General features: G+C 35.3%; 1 protein-coding gene across 3 annotated transcripts in view; it reads right to left on the bottom strand.

Moving 5' to 3' along the window:
• Nucleotides 1–21665, bottom strand: part of COL12A1 (collagen type XII alpha 1 chain) — a 116774-nt gene that overhangs the window by 70442 nt on the left and 24667 nt on the right. For 2 of the 3 annotated variants that reach the window (XM_077903348.1, XM_077903349.1), the window contains exons 12-17: nt 20294–20566; nt 18373–18645; nt 9606–9878; nt 3165–3431; nt 2502–2694; nt 1504–1625 (exon numbers count right to left, since the gene is read on the bottom strand). The exons of the other annotated variant lie outside the window; for it this stretch is intronic. In XM_077903348.1, the coding sequence (XP_077759474.1) occupies nt 1504–1625; nt 2502–2694; nt 3165–3431; nt 9606–9878; nt 18373–18645; nt 20294–20566 (1401 nt within the window). The remainder of the gene's footprint in view (nt 1–1503; nt 1626–2501; nt 2695–3164; nt 3432–9605; nt 9879–18372; nt 18646–20293; nt 20567–21665) is intronic. 3 annotated transcript variants of the gene reach the window in all.

The following is a 21665-nucleotide window of genomic DNA, read 5'->3' as shown; positions in this document are numbered from 1 at the left end:
CTGAAATTAAACCATCAATTGTGTAAACATGAATGGGCTTACAAGCCCAAGAGCTAAAATAAATGAATGAAAATGTATAGCCATCTAACTATAAGGCATTAATAATTTTAATAAAATTTCAATGTGATCTAAAGATTAGATGCTGCATTTTTCTATAAGATGTAATGGTCATTAGCAGACAAGTATGAAATGAACTAGTAAAATGTGTGAGCTAAGAAAGGTTTTAGTGAGCTAAAAACATCTTTTAAAATAATTAAGCTTCCAGGTAATTATTACATATCTTACAAAGGACTGGACACATTACTCTTAAAATCAAACCTTTTTGAAGTAAAAATATCTTGTTTTAAAATCTGATAGCTATTGTATTATTGAGTTATTGGCTGCCTAGCTTTATCATCTAATAAGTATAACAATCAGGTAAACACAGATGGTGAAGTCTGCACATTTAAAAAACCAAGAAAGAAGGAAGACAATTTAGAAAAAGTATGCAAACAAATATACAAATTGAGAGCTATAGAGACAATAAGCACAAACACTGATACAAAGCTAGGGTGCTTTGGAAAGAGAGAAAAATCCCAATATCCTCAGTGCACAAGCTACAAAATAAAAATATAAGTCAGTTAATATCATCATAACAAAAACAATAGAACATTCATGCAAAACAGCAGGATTTGACACTTTCATTTATTTTATCCACACCTTATTTTTTAAGTGTCCTCTTTCCTAGGAGGTTACATTACCAACTATGACTTTTCCAACTTCTTGCCATGTTAGCATCTGAACTTTATATTGTTTTAAAAAGCTCATTGAAAAAAATTAAATGATGCTCACCACACTATAAAGCTCTCCTTCGCATATAGTACCGTCTATCAAGATTGAGGACTCCCAGACACCACCTTAAATATCTAAGCCTGTGCAAGCCTTCCCCTACCCTGCCCAGATCTACTCTTTTTTTTATCAAATATTGGAAAAATATTTGAAAGTAAATTCTACCCACTACTTCCACCTCAAAGAATGTTCAAAGCTAACTTCACGCATATCAAGGCTATAATTGTGGCAGCAGCAGAAAAATCTAAAGGGTTTAAATTACCATGCTGCTTCCCAAGTCATGCTTGTCCACCTAGTTATATAACCCAATTCTTTTGCTTGCTCGGCCCAGATAAATCATTTCTGCAACTACATTAACACAATAAATTTGCATCTTAGTCTCTAAAAAGAGAGAAAATGTATGTTACCTACCCATTACAAAACCTCATCTTTAAATAATACAGCACTATGTAACCAATGCAATGCTGACAAGACAGGCCTTAAAAAATACTGTCAAAGATATGTTTAGCTGGGTGTTTGAAGATACGTTTTTTAGCATGTAAATTTTTTAAATATATTGTAGTATAAAATGTTTATAGTTGTTTTTCTCTGTGTGATTAACCAAATAGTTCACATTTGAAATAGTTTCATAATATTAAGTTTTCCTAGGGAAATGTAATGAGTTGCATTTCTTACCAGAGGATAAAATTGGCATTACAGTTGTGTCAGAAAGGGTTGTCATTTCTTGTCCAACGAGTGGCGAACTTTCTCCTCCATCAAACATTCCAAAAACATTTACTTTATAGGTGGTACCTGCCCTGAAATGTTAAAATATATAGTCTATATGTATATTGGCTCAAGTGGTAGCATATTTGGCTTTATTAAAGACATTCATCTTGATTTACAAACATTCACTTAAAGCAAGTTATAATGTACTGCTTCCAAGCAATGGGCTTTAAGAAAATAATTTAAATGTTTTATCTTGCAAGGTAACAGAAAGCGTCTGGCACATAGTGGGCTCAGTAAATTTCATCCTCTCTACACTGATAAAAGTTAAGAGTGAGCATTTATATAGATTTCAATATTGTTAAATGAATGATTGAGATAAACAAACTTTCCAAAAGCCAGCACACAGTAGTCCATTCTTCCTACTGTAATGAATGTAGGGTGCTGTTCAAACTCAAACTTCCTTGTTTTCCACTGCACAGCCTGAGGCAAGACCTTTAATCAGCCCACCCTTTCCCAATGCTGCCAGCTGGCACCCACCACAAAGTCCTGTTTCTCTCTCCCATGGCCCACCCTGGAAGAGGATTCATACTCAGCGTCTCAGCGTGAGTCACCTGGACCTTTCCAGAAAGCACAAGAAGCCTCACATCTCCACAGGCCTGGCTAGGGACCAGCTGCTTTTGGTGAAATTGTATAATATGGACATGAATTTTTAAAAAGTAGACTTTATTGGAAAAAATGCCATTCCTGATCACTTAATAACAAAAATCATCAAAACATTATAAAAACTTCTGCTAGCCTCTGAATCCTAACCTCAACTTCAGCAAGTCCAAGAATGAGAAGGCAACTTCCACTGATTTTAAACACCTCACTACAAACAGACATATAAGTGATTATCTGGGTAAGGCCTACTAATTTACGTAAATTATTCAACCTTCTAACAAAAACTGAATATAGTTCATTCCTACCTAAGTTCCTCCAAAACAACTGTATTGTCATATGGTCCAACCACTAACTCCCCCAGCCTTCTGTCGTCCCCTGTAGGGTGGAAGGTGACTTTATAACCCTTTACTTCCCCAGGGGCAGGCTCCCAGGTCACTCGGAAACTTGACATGGTTGGGTCAGATGTTTTGAGATTTCTGGGTGACTTAAATCGAGAAGCTGTAAAGATAAAAAGATTTTAAAATATTACTCATAAGAGTAAGCTTTGGGTTTTTTATTCCTGGCTTCTTGCAATAAGAAGTTGAATTAGAAATATCTAAGTGATATTATATATCACTTGTATAGAAATCATCACATACTTAACACTTGAAATTGTATATTCATAAAAATGGTTAAGTCTGGTAGCACAGAATTTACTACCCAATAAAAATCCTGATAATGAAGTGCTACCCAAGTGGACATATAAATAATTCTCACAATTCAGAAGATTAGAATAACGTTAGAACATTACTATGTAGAATCATTTTACCAAGAGCTAGAGTGGTAAAAATAGAATGTTAATTAGGCATCCTTTCAAATTATTCTAACGTATTATAGAATTAGTTTTAGACATTTACAAATCAAGTAGATGTATTAAAGCCTTCCTTTAAAATATTACACCTTCCCCCCGCAAAAAAATTATTTTATACCTGTTGTTCCCGATCCTTGCCTAAGCTTTCCTTCTCCTGTCTTATACATTGGGAGAACTGTAATGTCATATGTAGTCTGGGGTTGAAGTCGCTTTAACACTGTTGAGGTGACTGTGGGTGGCACTTTGGCCACCATTTGTCTCCCACCCCCACGGGGGCGATACACAACCCGGTAGTTGATGACTTTCCCGGGTGCTGGTTTCCAGGTAACTCGCATTGTGTTTTCTGTTTCTTCATCCACTTTCAAGGTTTTTGAATCTTGGGATACTGTGAGATAAAAGGAAAATTACAATGTATACTATATTGAAAGAAAATACACATGTCTACTTTCCTATTTAAGTGAAAAGAAATTGTGGTTTGTTACGTAAGTACACGGGGCTCTTGCTTAGCACTATGATCTCTCATAAACTTATGATGGCGTGTGAGCCTAATCTCAGTGAGACCATGGTAAGATGTTTTATCTAGCTAATAACTAAAAAATGGGAGTTCTTATTGCACGGATTTCCTTTTGCATTCTAGAGACTTTAGTAAAGAAAACATCCATTTCCGGAGATGAGCTTTTAGAATTTTTATTGTACTTCCATCTGTAAATAATTCTTGTGGCAATCATGCTGTGGGGGATACTAAAAATTAGTATTGGGGATCAGATATATTATTTGGGTCTTTTCAGAAAAAGGTACAGTCCATAAATGACCAGCCAGAGTTGACTATCGTTAACACTATTCTTTGTGATTGCCACAGACATGCAAAACTATGAACACAAAAGAAGAGGAAACTCTAACACATAAAAATATCTCAAGGGCTCTAAAGATAAATTGACATACACTGAGTGTTTTAGAAAAAACTATATATAAAAAGTGTTTCATAAATATATAATCAATATTATATACTAAATAATCTTTTACTAACATTTCATAATTATTAATAGCTGAATTAGAAACAGATCACCCAACATCCACAAACAGCGAACATACATCTCTTTTCTTTTACATGATTAGAGTTTATAAGCAAGATCATTTCACTAAGCTAAATAATCTTAGCATTTTCAACACAAAGACACTAAACTGAAGGAAACATTGCAAAGACTCTTGATCTTATGAAAAATTTTCATGTTCATATAGGCAAGGACCACTTGAAATAATTAGAAAATCTGAATAAACTAAGTATGTATATTGAGCAACATTTTTCAAACATTGGACATCAGGCAATGTAGGACAGTGATCCCTGAGAGATAGAAAGAAATGAAAGTGATTGTCCTGGCTTATTGCTTAGAGAGAATTCCCAGCCCCAGTTCAGGAAGAGAGAAACCAGATGGAGCCTGATGATCTCACTTAATTGAGGAGATGGTTTTGTGCGTCAGGGGAGTCCAAGGCATCTAGAATTGCAGAGCAGAGTACTGAAGAGGAGATGGTGTAACAGAGGGAAAAGCTCCAAAAATCTGCAAAAGGTCCTCCTGGAGTCTTCAGCTCAGTACTAATCAGTGCATGTGTATGAGGAAACCACCCAAAACTAGGGAAAGAACCACCCAAAAGGAGCAGATGGAACAATTAATTCCTAGAGTTCATGCAGGTCCCCAGTAATGCCCCAGTAATGGGGCAAAGTTATCCCTAAACTAAAGGATCTGCTGGTCTAGTTCTAACACAACTTAAATGAAAGCTTGAGAAAAATTAAACTACTTCCAAGTAACTTGCTTGGAAGTAACTTTGCTTTCCAGAGCAAAGCTTAAGGATATTTATAAGAATGTAAAAATATCTGGCACTCGACAAAGTAAAATTCTCTAAGTCTGGCATCTAATAAATATTACCAAGCATGCAAAGAAGGAAAAAAATACGACTTATGTTATAGACTGAATGATTGTGTCTCCTCAAAATTCACTTGTTAAAGCCTTAACCTCTGTGATAGTATTTGGAGATGGGACCTTGGAGAAGAAACCAGGACTAAATGAGGTCATAAGAGCAGGGTACTAATCTGATGGGAATGAAATCCTTATAAAATGAAGAGGAGACACCAGAGTGTGCTTTCACCACCCCCTCCAGCCCCCCACATGCAGAGAAGAGGAAAGGCCATGTGAGGACATAGTAAGAAGATGGCCTCTGCTAGTCAGGAGCAGAGTTCTCACCAGAAATCAAATTCTGTGAGAACTTTGCTCTTGGACTTCCAGCCTCTAGAAAATAAATTTCTGTTGCTTAAGCCATGAGTTCATGACATTTTGTTATGACTGTTGGAGCTAAGACAACCCGTAAGAAGAAGAAAATTCATATATATAGAAACATAACCAGAAATGGCATATATGACATAATTATTCAAAAGGTGTGAAACTCCAGTGATAATGGTGAAAATTAACAAGACCGGAAACAACAAATGTTGGAGAGGATGTGGAGAAAAGGAAATCCTCTTGCACTGTTGGTGGGAATGTGAGCTGATGCAGCCACTCTGGAAAACTGTGTGGAGGTTCCTCAAAGAGTTAAAAATAGACCTGCCCTACGACCCAGCAATTGCACTGCTGGGGATTTACCCCAAAGATACAGATGCAGTGAAATGGCAGGACACCTGCACCCCAATGTTTATAGCAGCAATGTCCACAATAGCCAAACTATGGAAGGAGCCTCAGTGTCCATCGAAAGATGAATGGATAAAGAAGCTGTGGTCTATGTATACAATGGAATATTACTCAGCCATTAGAAATGACAAATACCCACCATTTGCTTTGACGTGGATGAAACTGAAGGGTATTATGCTGAGTGAAATAAGTAAGTCAGAGAAGGACAATCATCATATGGTCTCATTCATTTGGGGAACATAAAAAATAGTGAAAGGGAATAAAGGGGAAAGGAGAGAAAATGAGCGGGAAATATCAGTGCGGGTGACAGACATGAGAGACTCCTAACTCTGGGAAACCAACAAGGGGTAGTGGAAAGGGAAGTGGGCGGGGGTTTGGGGTGACTGGGTGACGGGCACCGAGGGGGACACTTGACAGGATGAGCACTGGGTGTTATGCTATATGTTAGTAAACTGAATTCCAATAAAAATATATACAAAAAAATAGGTGTGAAACAACTATGACAACTATATGCCAGAGGCTAGTCATGGTAGAAGAAATATTAGGCATGTTACCTAAAGACATAGAACATACAAGAGACTCTAACAGAACTTCTAGAGATGAAAGATACAATGTCTTAGATTAAAGATACATAAGATGGTATTGACAGCAGATTTGAAATTGCAGAAGGAAAATTAGTGAACCTGTTGATATGATAATATAAACTATCTGAAATTAAACATTGGGAAAAAAGATTGAAAAACTGAACAGCACAATTAGTCTGTTTGAAGTAAGTGTGATAACTTCAAACAGACTAATACATGTACAATTGGCACACTTAAAGAGAGTGGGGTGTGATAAAGTATTTTAAAAAATACAATGGTCTAAATATTTTCAAATTTTTTAAAACTATAAACTCACAGATCCAAGAAACTCAATGAATCCTACGCACAAGAAGCATGAATAAAACTATATCACGACACATCAGCAGCAAACTGCTTCAAATCAGTGATAAAAAGAAAAGCTTAAAAGCAGCTGTGTAAGTTAAAGATATATTATATAGAGAGGACAAAGATAAAAATGACAAAATAGATAAAGAAATTCAATATACAGTTATGAATTATGTTTCTGGGAGATGCAAAAGTATACGTTAAACTAAGAGTAAATTGGTTGCAATTTTTTATCTTAGGGTTTAAAGACACTAAGAATTCTCGGCAAAGTCCATTACTTTCTATAAATATTAAAATTTATTTAGATTAATTCTCAATTCCCTATTACTATTCTCCAAGTAAGCAAACTATTTTGCTTCTCCTCTTTTTTTTTTTTTAGTCCTCCACATTCCCCTCTTTAATATGGCATTTTTCACTATATACATTAATGAAAATTTGAAACAAACAAAAAGAACTTTAGTCAAACTTCCCTTCCTCCTCCAGCTTTATTGGATAGTTTTAAATTACATTTCTATTTTCTAGGACTTCAGTTGCTTTTTCCATCTGACTTTTAAAAACTGATTACAGCAAATGAAACACAGTTGTCTAAGTGATATAGTATACAAAAATAACATCTTGATTTCTGTGAAAATGCATTTCTCCACAATTCCTGAATAACTCCAAATTATGCTAACTCTGAGCATAGATGTTTACTCTGGGTTTTAGATTTAGACTTTGAAAAAAATGTGTTCTAAACCTTTGCCATCACCTTATGCATATCTAGCATCAACGCTGTGATGAAGTTGTTCCTGTTTAGGCCTTAGCAAACTATTTTGCTTTCCTGGAGAATAGTAATAGAGAATTGAGAATTAATCTAAATAAATATATATATATATATATATATATATATATATATATATATATATGTATATATACACACACACACACACACACACAAAGCATTTTGAAAATAGTATGGGAGAGAATATTATATAGAATAACAATGTGTTTGGATCATTATTACTATCAATTGTCATGAATATTTAATAAGTTTATATGTGTCTAACACTTTCCTAGAAAGGGCTGTGCTAAAATGTTTTCTGACTTCTTGTTTCTACAGCTTAAATTTTTATTCAGCATAACAAGGCATCTCTTGCAGAAAATTTCCAGACCAATTTCTTACAACTCAGAATTGAGAAAAATCAACAGTTAAATCTTACAAGTATTGGTCTAGAAAGAAACCTATGTTTCCCAAAAAATGAGATCCTAAACTTTAAAACAGCCTCAAATTTAAATATGCTAATAACAGTCTAATATTGTATGTCATACCCTTGAAATGCTTCAAGGATCTCAATTATATTCCTGTCTTTTAATTAATTCTTTAGAATAAAAGAATTGAGGTGAAATAAGGTACAACATATCTTACCCTAGTCTTAATGGAAAACTTTGGATTTTAGGGAGAAAAAAATAACATGAGATTTCATTTACTACGATGGAAACCAATCGTGTATATCTGAGAAATATGCCTTATCACATATTTAAATTTCCAATAAGGAGGTTTTTTTAATCTGGTTAATTTTAATGCAAATTTTAACGTAGACACATCCTACTGAGTTTGCCAGTGATTAAAAAAGAGAGAAATGAGTTCTTCAGACTACTCAGATCAAAAGAGTCTAATTTTTTTTTAATTTTTATTTACTTATGATAGGCACGCAGTGAGAGAGAGAGAGAGGCAGAGACACAGGCAGAGGGAGAAGCAGGCTCCATGCACCAGGAGCCCGACGTGGGACTCGATCCCGGGTCCCCAGGATCGCGCCCTGGGCCAAAGGCAGGCGCTAAACCGCTACGCCACCCAGGGATCCCAAAAGAGTCTAATTTAAGGACTACTTAAAATCAGGATATGGGACTTATCTCAGATAAGTGCTAATCACTTCGTTCTCCCCTCCTTTACCAAAAAAATCCCTCAACTTCTCCACTTCTTTCTAAGAAAAGGAAATGCAAAAATGTCCCATTCTTTCCCCTTTTCCTAAAATCTTCCCAGAATAAAGGGAATAAACTTTTCTCCTGTAAATTCTTAGAAATGCCTATGTTTAACACATGGCTTCTTAGGGAAGAGAATTAAGGAATGTTGGCACACTTTTCAACTAGCTGATAATAAATGATGATAGGTCATTCAAAATTATTCACCAGAAAGAATATTAATAACATTAAGATAAATCTGACCCACCAGAAAATTGAGTGGACTTTTGATTTAACCTTACCAAATGCAAGAGGGAGAAAGTAAAGACTCTAGGATTAGTCTTGGGGACATAATAATCATAGCCTCAACAGCCATTCTCATACTCATATATCAATCATCTCTAAGTGCCTAGGCACTATGCTTGGTGCTTTGCACGTTGCTATTTCATTTAATCCTCAAGACAACTCTGAGAGACTGTAATCTATAGATAAGGAAACAAAGACTCAAGAAGGTTAAGTAATTTGCCCAAAGTCATATAGCTATAAATGTGCCTGCATTCTGTGTCTCCATAGCTCCTGATCTTTTCACTAGTTGAGTTTCTTTTTTATTTATTTATTTATTTATTTATTTATTTATTTATTTATTTATTTTGAGGCTATGCTTTTTTTTTTTTAACCTTTTTTTTTAATTTATTTTTTTATTGGTGTTCAATTTACTAACATACAGAACTAGTTGAGTTTCTTATCTAGTTGACCATCCTATCAGGAAAAAAAAAGACAGAGAGAGACAAAGATAGATAGTTGACAGGATTCAATATTTCAAAATGTAGTATAATTTTCATACTAGGTGAACTAAACAAACCTGAATTTAAACCACAGTCTTTAAAGGTCTTAATTTTTCATCCCCATTTATCATATAATGAAATATAAAGGCAAGTGGCTAAACTGCCACTTGAGCTAATAGCTATTAGGAAGCATCAACCAACACCCAAACACACTCATGATGTTACTTACATTCAGTTGTGGCTTCTCCGTTCAAAGGTTCTCCTTCTCCACTGCTGTAAACTGCAAAGACTGAAACCTTATATTTGGTCTCTGGCTGAAGATTTTCTATCACGGTATGAATTGTATCTCCGGGAAGACTTTTCTCTCCAGTCTCAATATCATCATAAAGTGATTTCCATGAGACCCTGTAACCTCGAACCATTCCTGGAGCTGATGTCCAATAAGCCCCAATTGATGTGTCTGTGATATCTTTAGTAACCAAATCCTTGGGTGAACCACGTTCTAGAATAGAAATCAAAGGGGAATCATTTTTTAATGTCAACTAGATATGTAAATATTCCTTCAACAGGTGGACATCCAAACTTGCTGGACTCAAACTCAGTTTGTCTAAAGTTGCCCATTTCTTCTTTCTGAGCTGTCTGTCCTATCCTGTCAGTGGAGCAGATTGATGGAATAAAACTTTAGAATATTATCTGATTCCGAACTATCACCTTGGTCCCCAAATGCTCAGTTGGATCATGAGACCCTTCAGGATAAGGATGACATCCAAATATGAAAGAGTACGCACCTAAAAGAATTTTTCTCCAAGGGAAAAAAATGCATTGAAATCCCCAAATTTTACTCCTTTGCAGTCTACTTTATGACATGGCCAATTGTTCACAATGATCTTTCTTTCTTTACCATCATTTTTTCTCTGTGATGTAATTTAAATAAGTGCAGTTCCAATGTCTGACTTATAATAATTTCAACAATTTCATATAGCTTGCAAATATTAATTCCAGCAATCATTTTTTGGTGAAAACTCTCTTTGTTCATACAATTTAAAAGTGGAAGTGTAAACTCCAATATAGCTTAACTCTAATGAAACTAAAAACCACCAATTCTTCTGGAAAACTTTAAAGTGATTAGTCATCAAAATAAAACACTTGTTCTAGCTGATCGAAAATATCTGCTACCAAATTTTGGCTCTTTCAATTCAAAAAAGAAAAAAAGTACAACCCAAATGGAAAAATATGGAAACCTCAACTTAATAGGAGGCACAGATGTCTTAAAATAAAACCCTCACTTTCCATAATTTAAATGTAAGATAAATATACAGATCACTTTATATTGGCTACCTTTACTAGGGTTTATGCCACAGCATGACATAAATATAAAACTATCTGCTTCTACAGCATACATTTCACTAGTAATTGTTGTATATTCAAGCAAATGATATATAATACTATTACAAGAATTTTGAAGACTATTGCTTTACTTGAATCAAAGAGTAAAAATGAGTATCTTAAAAATGCTCATAATTAAACAACTAAATTTCAACACAAAGAGTAAAGATAACAATAAGGAAAAGAAGAAATCTGGGTAGACAGGAACTTATCATACTGTAGAATTTAGAGGGAAAAATAAATACAACAGGAGCTGGGCATCCTACCAGACCCCAAGCACAAATGGAAAATTCTAACTTCATTATGAATAACTTTAACTGCTGACAGGACATCTCATCTCTGGAGGGAAATTAGTTACATATTTCACTAAAACCAAGAATACTTATTTTCAAGAACATATTGACTTTTCTCCCTCAGTACTTGAGGCTAATTCTCACTCGAAGGCCTTCTTTCACTGCATGGGCTAATTCTTAAATGGCCATGTATCTTTATATTTTCTCTACTTACGGGAATATAAACAAAATGTTCCTTTGATTTAGTTTGGTTGTTGTTTTTTATGTTTTATTTTGTTTTGATCATTGATATCTCAGCAACTGGTCCCTAAGTTTTAAATGTGCAACAATGTTTCCTTTGCTTGATATACACCTTTTTTTTCACATGTGCCTCTTCTAAATTGCCTAAGTTGTGGTTAGGAATTGCAGCCACTGTAAAATCGTTGTACTTAAAAGTGACTGAACTTGAATCCACTAAAAATGGCATTAATGACATTCCAAAAAAGTAGAAGACAAATAAGTTAGCTAGAATGAAGGAATTATCTTCCAAATTAACACTGGAGTAGTTTACAAACAATCATTTCAGCTTCTCGTCTGCTCCAAGGTTGTGTTTCTCAGCCTGTTTTCCTCCCTACTTTGTATAGCACTGAGTTTGTGACATTATTTATTTCCATGACAACAAATATCAATCTCACAAACACAAGCTAATGATTTCACTGTGAGAAAATAATAGGAAAAGAATTGTGGTTGAAGCAAAAATACATTCACAAGGATATTTCTGGGCTCCAAACAAAAGGAGCCTAGTTCACTAGACATGCATTCCCATGGATTTTAATCAACTGTTGTAACACTCTCAGAACTTTGTAAAGCTGGAACAAAATACAAGTGAAATTGCAATAAAGACCTTTGCAATGTTTATCGGGGTCCTGAAAAGAGTCTATAAAAGCACTTTTTTTGAAAAATACAAATGAAATATTAACTAAAAAACATTCTCAAGTTGTAACTAATGGCATGACAACACTAATTTCACTGAGCACTGAGTAAATTCTCAATTACAGTAAACAATCCACAAAAAAACTATAGTATCTGCCTGTGACTCCCAAAGGCATTATATACAGACACTGGCATCACAACATGTCACGTCAGTAACAAAGAAATACGGAATCCAAAGAAAGAAGAAAGACACATCAGTCCAGAAGCCAAAATTGAACAGATAAACTGCTTCAACAGGCTTCTCATATGTCATCAGTTTGATAAGAATATTCCTAAGTATTAAATTTATACTGTTGCCAAACATATTGATAAACTTTTTTTCTAATAAAAAAAAGTGAGAGGGTTGAGTATCCTAGCTACTGCATTATACCCAAGAATTTTGAGAATATGATGTACTCATGACAAGTATATTTTATCAGACCTATAACCTTTCAAAAATATTTTTTACATGGAATCTTGGCTTAGACAAATATTGGATTAAAAAAATGAAGCAATTGAGTTTTACCCTGTGATACAATTGGCAGGCTGTCAAGTGGCCAAGCTGGTCTTAAGACCTAATGTACAACCAGCTGAAAAGGCCACCAGCAGGCTATGTCACTTCCTGGGGCCTGGAGCAAAATAAATAGACCAGATTTGATAGGATACATAGAATCACCTGGGATGCCAAAGAGTGGGCCATGCCAAAATCAATTAAATTGGAATATCTAGAGATATCCCTAAGCACTGATACTTCCTTTAAAAACCTTTTAAATATTATTCTTATTCCCCTACAATTCTTTATTCTTTTCTCATTTCTTTCTTTCCTCTTCTTTCTGCTATTCCTCTCTGAGACCTAAGGAGACATTTATTTGGAAGATGTGATTGGTCAGTGCAGGAAGAAACCTTCACACCTGCTTTCACTCTGAAATGAGCCTCCTTCAAAATAGACAGGCGTGGTAAGGGCAAAATTCATCAAAATTGTTGGGCCCCGTGATGCAGTACAGGGTTGTTCAATGGTTTATACATTGTGTGGACTTATGACCACACACAGCAAATTGCCCTTTAGGTAGTAGAATCTCTCAAGGCTGACCCTCAGAGAACTGAGAAGCTGACTGGATCTTCTCATCACGTCCTTTCCACCCCATGACACACATGGGATGTTCACTGCTCTCTCCTCCCCTTCATTCTGATTCCAAAGGAAATGGCTCTCAAGACATGCTTCTTATTCAAGCATTGATCACATTTTCCTGTGAACAAGATTTAATTTAAGCCAGGCATTTACTTTGGTTTAAAATACTGAATTGTAGGTTTTGTCCTCAATCTAAGGAACTTTGGACATCAATAACTACTGGAAGAGATTATTTCGCTTGGTTTGGTTAGAGTGGGTTTGGGAGTCTCTTTTTTAGAAAACATGGGAAGGAAAAGGAAAGAGAGAGGAATAAGAAAGGAAAGATGTCAGAAGACCAGACTCTAGCCTTTCTGCAGGAGGCATTACTGTATCTCAACAGGAGAAGCCATAGAAAGGTCCAGTAAATAGGAACCAAATCTAGTAGTCTTGCCCCTTTGTCATTATGCTTCTCAGAACCTGGATCCAGTTCTGCTCCAGCAAAGGTTCCCTACTTCCTCAAGTTTTCTCTTTTTGCTCTTCCCTAAGACTTACAAATATTTGTTTTATGTGTTTTAGTTTGTTCAGGATTTCACATATGTGGCATTGTTTCCAATAATATTTAGTCTCATGGTACCTGCCATTCTGGTGTATGTGCCTATGCTTTGTATATTACTTTTATTTCTGGTAATAGAATTTCTGGTAGTTGTTTCAAATAAATCCTCTCCTATAATGATGGTAGGCCTTCAACTTTATCCTTCTCAGTAGTTATCCCAGCTACTCTCTTCTCCCCTGTACAGTACCAGTATAAGTTATAAGGAATAACATGTTTTTCTGTCATACATTTAAACACGTAAAATTTATCAATTTTTTGAAATTCTGATACTCAGCATTTCTGCTCTGACTACAAACATATTTAGATATATTCAAAAGACATTTTTTCTCATGCCTACTCGCATGTGTCTCCAACCTACTACTGTGGGAAGTAATTTAGACAGGTGCATTTCTCATGATCCGAACATCCACAAGGGGTTGATTCCTACTTTTTTCCACACATAAGGCCAAAGAACTAATGCCTCATTTAAGTAACTTTCCTACATTCCCTTAGCCCTTTTCCATTTGCTTTCTGAAAAGCAAATCACCATCCAATTCAAATATAATTATAACACAAATTAGCCAATGATGATAACTGAAAAATTAATCATAATGAAATGAAACTGTATAAATTGTTCCAGTCAGCTTTCATTGAGTTTCACATACCACTTTCAAAAATAGAAGTTAAATTGAAAATGTAATGTAAATCCCCTTCTAAATCAATTTGTCTTTTCCGTTAGCGCTCAACTCAAAAGTCATCCAACTTTCCACAGCAGAATACAGAAAACCTGCTTCCACGTTTATGTGGAAACACACTTGATTTACAACCTCAGTGAATTAGAGCCACCATTCTAAAGTACAAAGTTCACTATTGATAAGCTAACAGCTACATTAAGCAATACATAGTTCTTGAAAACCTCTTAACACTTAAATCACCCTTCAACCTCAAAACTTATCTGAGATTTCTTCCATAAATGTTATGTCTCCAATGTGATTTAGATATTTCTCTGATGAGCCATTAGTGTGCAGGAAAGGAAATACAAATTGCTGTTTGGTTATTGTGCTAAAGTTCCCTGGAACCCCCAGCATTATTATACCCAGAATACATGATTTTTCAAATTATGAGATAGCAGTAAATCTAGGGAAATATAGAGGTCCTATTTAGTCCGTCTTGGAGAGAGGCCCCATGTTACTCAACATCAAGCGGAGGAGTTCCTATGATGTGCTAAAAACCTCCTTGTAACAAAATGTCAGCTGAGTGAGCTTGGTTTGATATACAGGAAGCTGTCCCTGTCTAGGGCATTGGCAGGTTGCTATAGCAACTAAAACAAAGGAAATTTTGAAAAGTCATCTTTTCCATAGCCAAAAACCAACACTCAAAAACAAAAAGAACCGTATTATTCCCAAACTGAAACTTTCATTCATTTGTAGTAAATCTCTGAATTAAAATGAGCATTATTCATTTCAAGTTTATAAGAGCAGATTTTCCTCTCTCTACACATTAACAATGAGAACTGAAAGTTCTAGCAATGCACATTTACTTGTACAACAGTGCTGTAGTAATTACATTAAATCTACTTTAACAACAACAGGTGGGAAAAACAACATAAATCAAGCCTAATAGTTTGTTCTCAGATTCCTCTAAAGTTTGGATCTGAAATAGTAATAAACACTGCCTTTGTGATTCCATTTCATACAGTACTAGAGCAAACCATGAACTTCCCCGATGCCAATGTTAATAAATCTCTCTTCCAGGGACAGGGGAATTTTCTGATCATTGGCTACATTTCAACAAACTAGGAAACAGATTCAAGTTAGGGACAGTTGTAGACCACACTAGATATTTTTTAAATATTTTTTTAATTGAATAGAATTCACTTCAAGCAATCTATAAAATTTCCAACCTACAGAATGCTCTTGCCGGCCGAGCCATGCCTCTGGATGGAAGAAACATTCCTCCAAGGTCTGCTCTTACCACCTTCTCTCCCAAGAGAAAAACAGATTAGAAAAACAGTGGCCCTCAAAAGCAGTTGCCTGGCTCTGTTTCTGGCTTTCCATTCCCTGCATTTACCATCATATCCTATTCCTGTATATGGTATGTGGATTTGGCTGAGTTAATACAATAAAATGAAATGGAATAACCAGGGGCAAAAATCTTCTACTATTTTAATTTAGTCACAACTATGCTTTCACATATTTGTCAAGTTTACCACACATAATGCAATGGGATAAATATGTTCATAAAATCAGGCTGGCAATATTTTATGTAATCCTTCACTGTAGTAAAGAGCTTTGGCGTAAATGGAAAAAATGTATTATTACAACTTAGTTATCAATTAACTATAGTTAATCATCTCACTTCCCTCCTCAAGAAATGGAAAATAGTAATTTTTAAGATTTATTTTACTACCCGTGTATCTCCCTTAGAGGTAACTTCTGATCAAATAAGTGGGGGGGTGGAGGTGGGGGGCACATACTCACACATGCATACAAGTTGGTAGATTTTCTATACTACTTTTACAAAGCTATAAAATCATAAACAATTCTGCTATACAGCTGACCCAGGAAAATCACAGCCTAATAGAATGTGTGCTGTTAAATTAAAATGTGTACTTTGCTTTCTAAAGATTGTTAATATATTTTCTTAGCAAAAATGCCCAATTTTTAACTCCCAAAATATCTTGACTGAGTATGAATACATTGTTTTAAAATAAGAAAATGCAGAAGAATATCAGAAGGTTAAATGGTGCAAGAAGAATAAAACTATTAAAGTATTTCCAAAATATTCCTTATAAGGGAGAAACTTCCACAAACATGGATAATCTACAATCATTCTGGAAAAAACAAAAGCTCAAAAGTTTATCCTTTGAAAAGTCCTATAAACAATCTATGTTGAAAGCCTTTGGGAAGCACATGAGAAAGAGAACTTCAGAAGATCAAAACAGAAGAACAAACTTGTCAGAAATTCTGGATGTTGCTCCAGATACAAAGATCACATGCTTTACTATTTCGGTTAAGTCTCTGTAATTAAGGCAATTTCCATTTTCTACCTCTTACTATTTTCAAAACTTTAGTGTAGCTAATCAATATCTCTGAAATACATACAAAAGCTGTATTTTTAGATATCATCTAAAGTGAATATCATTTCCTCCTGATGATTATACATATACAATTCATGCCTACTCGCATGCATCTCCAACCTACTACTGTGGGAAGTAATTTAGACAGGTGCATTTCTCATAATCCGAACATCAACGAGGAGTTGATTCCTACTTTTTTTCCACACACAAGGCCAAAGAACTAATGCCTCATTTCAGTAACTTTCCTACATTCCCTTAGCCCTTTTCCGTTTCCATATATATATATGATATTTTACAGTTCCCCAGAAGTTTCACTTAGAGTCTCCCATTTGATCTCCACAGTAAATCTGGGATGCAGGGGGACTGATGAGTAAACTGAGGCTCAGAAGGGTTAAGGGACCATTTCAAGGTTACATGATTGAGTACCCAAACCAGGACTCTTCTGGTAATCAGTATTTTACACACTGGTATTTAATCTTTCATTTAAATTATTTTTTAAAAATAAATCTCATGGACTATTAAAATTAGGCTCTTGATTACTACTAGAGATAGAATTGATTAGAATATTTTTTGTTTATTTTTAATTCTTGACTAAATCTTGTAGTTTTAATGAATATTGCCTAATGTGGGCTTTGTCCTGTTAATTATAATATCTACAATCCCCCAAACTCCTGGATCCCCCAAATTTGACAGATATTTTACCAAAAGTCACCGTGACTTCACATCACAAAAGACGCTTTGGATTCATTTTCTTCCTATAATTATGTTAAGTGAAGCATATAAAAGATGGTGATGACAAGAAAGAATCAAGGGCCTGACTTCTCACTTAGGCCCCCAACTATGGTTCTGACTCATTATTGTAACCATCCATTGATATTTCTTTTGAACATCAAAACATTCTTACTGCGGTTAGGTTAAATTTGTATTTTCTCTCTCTTACTCAACTTACGTTGCAGTTGTGGTGAGTTAAATGTAAGCCACCATTATATTTCAAAGGATTCTAAGAAATATGAAGCCCTCTGACAATGAAGTCTAGAAACCAAGGACATACCTCCAGTTCTGTTAACTTCAAACTTCTACACAGAACTGAATTTTAGAGGTCATTTAGAAAACAAACAAAGCAGAAACCTGGATCCTCATATTTCTCAAGCTAAATGCTTTTTTGCATAATGAATGAGAAGAGACTCAGAGTCTGCAAATGGTTCCTGTCTGCTCTTAAGTAATGAAAGTGGTTTCATTACCCAAATCCTTTTTCATCCCACAGATGTTTGCCAACGTCCTTTGTCACTCTGAATATCACACACCTTTTCTCCACTTACCCAGCCCATGGCATTAAGAACATAGTTGTATGCCCTTATACACTCAGCTCCCCGTACACCTTTTCCTGATCAAATTTAGTTTTTTTTACAGTTGCTTATATTCTACATTTCTGAATAAGAGGCACTTTTATAGTTACTTACTTTTCAGTACAAGTTTCTTTTAGGAGGAAGGATAGCACATTTCTAGATTTGATTCTCTGCAAACATCTTCATCTTCCTAAATGCAATCACAAACTTAGGGATTTCTAGAAAACATGACAGTAATTACCTTCGAGGGTCATTCCTTCGCCATAAAGGGCATCTCCAGCCCCGGATGCATACAAGGCCGTCACAGATAAGGCGTATTGTGTCCCTTCATTTAATCCTCTCAGCACAGTACTGGTTGTATCTCCTCTCACAGTGACCTCTTGAGTTTCACCCCCTGCCGCTGGGATGTATGTGACGAGATACTGTTTCACTTTCCCTGGTGCTCGAGTCCAAGATAATTTCATAGTTGATGTTGTAGGGTCAGAAACTCTTAAGTCTCTTGGGGTCCCTCTAACTTCATTAAAAAAACAATAACATCAAAATTCATTATTTAATAAAATAATTTGAAAAACACTTTATTGCTTTTCAGTGTGTGTGTGTGTGGATATGTGTGTATGCATGCTGCATCAAATTAATATCCTGAGTGATATTACAGCAATTGTAGACAAGCCAACAGAGCTTCAGCATTTCTAAACTAAGCCTCATGTGTTAGTAGAAACAAAGCAAAAGGTACTCAATTCCTCTTCAGTGTTTACACAGTATCTTCCGTGTTACTATCTTTGACATTAAAAACTATAATCTTCTCCGAAAGTGGAACAAAGCACTATGAATTGAAAATATGCTGATCAGTATCACAATGTAGGTTTTAATACCTCTGAGAAATGAAAAGAAATCCTCAATAAAAAGGATTTGTTGGCCTAATGCTATGAAGTTCTAAATGTAATAGCCAGGAAATACACTGATGTGATAAAAGTGATAAATGATCAAATGCTATCCCTAGAAAAAAACTTAAGAGAGGAAACAGCACTAATGAGGCCTTGTCTTGGGTGAAACTCAGGGGCTATCTATCCCTTTGCAACTATGATGTTTAGCATTTCATAACTTCCCTGGTAGAATGGTCATGTCATCTCTGGGGTGGGGAGGGTCCCAAGGCACCTAAACCTGCGATACTCTCCACTGGACACACAACAGCTAGCCACTTTTACTCTAGAAAACAGAAAGATGAAGAGCCCCTGAAAAGAGTCTTTTTATGGAACAAAAGGCCTTAGACCCCCAACTAGAAAGAGAAAGAGGAAGGCAGTGATTTCCCAAAGAGCAGAGAGGAGGAATAAAGCAGATGGAAAGAGAAAGGGTCTCCGCAGGAAAGGCTATTTAGCTAGGTTCCCCTGGGAGGGTCGTAGTGATGCAGGTGGAGCTGGGATGGATATTCCTTATGAGTGTCTGCCTCAGATTCACTGCTTATCAGCAACATGACTTGGAGCTATTAATGAGGTGAATGACGTGGGCATCATTGATTTCCTTATAAAGAGGGATAATAATACTAACAATTCCCTTGAATCTATGCATGGATTAAATGAGATAAGCTCTTTGAACAAACCTGACAGAAATAAGTCCTCGATAATTGTTCATTACTGCTAATATGTTGTTGTGGTTGTTGTTGTTTTTATTTTTTTTTTAACTTACAAGATAGGGAGTAAAATTAAAATTAGGAATGCCTTAGTTTTTCTCAATGAAATAAATATTAAACATTAGTAATTTGCAACAAATATCGGAATGTATCCTGGGAGCCTAACCATCCCACATAAATAAAAAAAGGTTAATATTTTAAAATCTTCCTGAAGTAATAATTAATCTGTTTCAACGGTGCATAGCAGTTTGATTTTTAATCCCTAGTCTTCCTTCAATTTATATGAGAGCATTTAATAATATTATTTTAAAAGAATATTTAGACCGTATAACAGCATTTGAGTTCTATTGACACAAATGCTATCATAAGCAAGTTAAAAATTTGAGTAACTCAAGTCTAAAAGGACTATAATCTAAGATACTCAGATAATTGGGACTAAGTGTCTCATGGCCTGTAGTGTCTGGATAGCTGACTACAGTATCCCTTGAGGTCTAAGATTTGGGTTGTTACCATATGGTCAGCATATTTCCTCTACCTTCTTCAGTGGCTGCATTTCCAGTCAACGGGGAGCCAGGTCCTGAGAAATATTCAGGAATTACAGATACTTCATATTTTGTGTCTGGAGTCAGGTTCTCGAGCGTTATCCTCCTCTGATTGGCAGGGGTGGTAACTTCTTTGCTTTCTCCACTAGCAACTGGTTTATATATAATTCGGTACCTTAAAACTCTCCCTGGAGCTTGAGTCCAGGTGATTTTAAAGCTGTCTGTAGTTTCATCTGTCACTTTTAGGTTTCGAGGTGCTCCTTTTACTGAAATTTTTTTTAAAAAAGGTTAATTTTACATTAAAAAAGGCAAAACTAAGCTTTTGATCACTAAATTATAGCATTTCTCTAAACAAATTCAAAAGCAGTTGTTTGTCAAACATCCTGGTACAGTATTCTCTCAGCCAGATATTAACTAGATGCTGCAACAACAATAATCCACCAATGTACAGAAAGAAACTATGTATGGTTAATTTTTTAATCAAGTAAAGAGGCACATAATAGTAAACTTTTAAGATCATAAATACCCTATTAAATGGTAAATTCATACTGACATAAAATTCAAGAATAAAAATAATTCATTTCTCGAAATATAGGTAGCCAAAGTTTTCTCTCTAACTAGATTTTCTCAGGAAAGCAGGAAAATAATACCCAGTTCTACCATATTTACCCACTTGAATGAACTGTTTTATCCAGTCAGTTCCATGTTTAACTTTTCTATCTATGTAGTCATTTGACTTGGAAAATAATTAGACCATACATGTGTTGGACCAAATACATCATATTTAATGAATGCTAGCTGGATCTAAATCTTGAGGTCAAATTGCAATGTGGGTAATGTCCATAGACTCACAATCTTAAATGGGATTTTCATTAAGCCTATATGAGAATGTCATTTGGCTTTATAGTTAATAAACATGTTTAAATTACTTATTCATTTAAGGGGCAAATTGTCTGTTTGGCCTACACATTCAAGAAAGATGAGCTAATGGTCTTTTCAATCCACTGGAGTGAAAGCACTGTGCAGTTCATCTGCACTTATCTCACATATAATTAGAAGTTTATCTAAATGGCCAACACATCAGTAGATCACTTCAGGGAGAAGGAAACTGTATCCCTTAAGGCAAGCAATGGGAGTTGGCGGACTGACACTCATGACTCATTTTAGATGGCAAGAAAAAAGACAAAACTAGCCAGAACAAATGAGGCAGATAAACTGATGAGTTTGAATACGGTAGTTCCCTCCAGCCCCCACCCCTGTGTATCCACAGGGGTTACATTCCAGGATGTCCAGAGGATGCCTGAAACCATGAATAGCACTGACCCTGAAATACACTATGTTTTTCCTATACATACCTATAAAGAA

The sequence above is a fragment of the Canis aureus genome, chromosome 7, assembly GCF_053574225.1.
Source record: "Canis aureus isolate CA01 chromosome 7, VMU_Caureus_v.1.0, whole genome shotgun sequence".
NCBI classification, from domain to species: Eukaryota; Metazoa; Chordata; class Mammalia; order Carnivora; family Canidae; genus Canis; species Canis aureus.
This window is presented reverse-complemented; position numbering and strand designations above follow the sequence as displayed.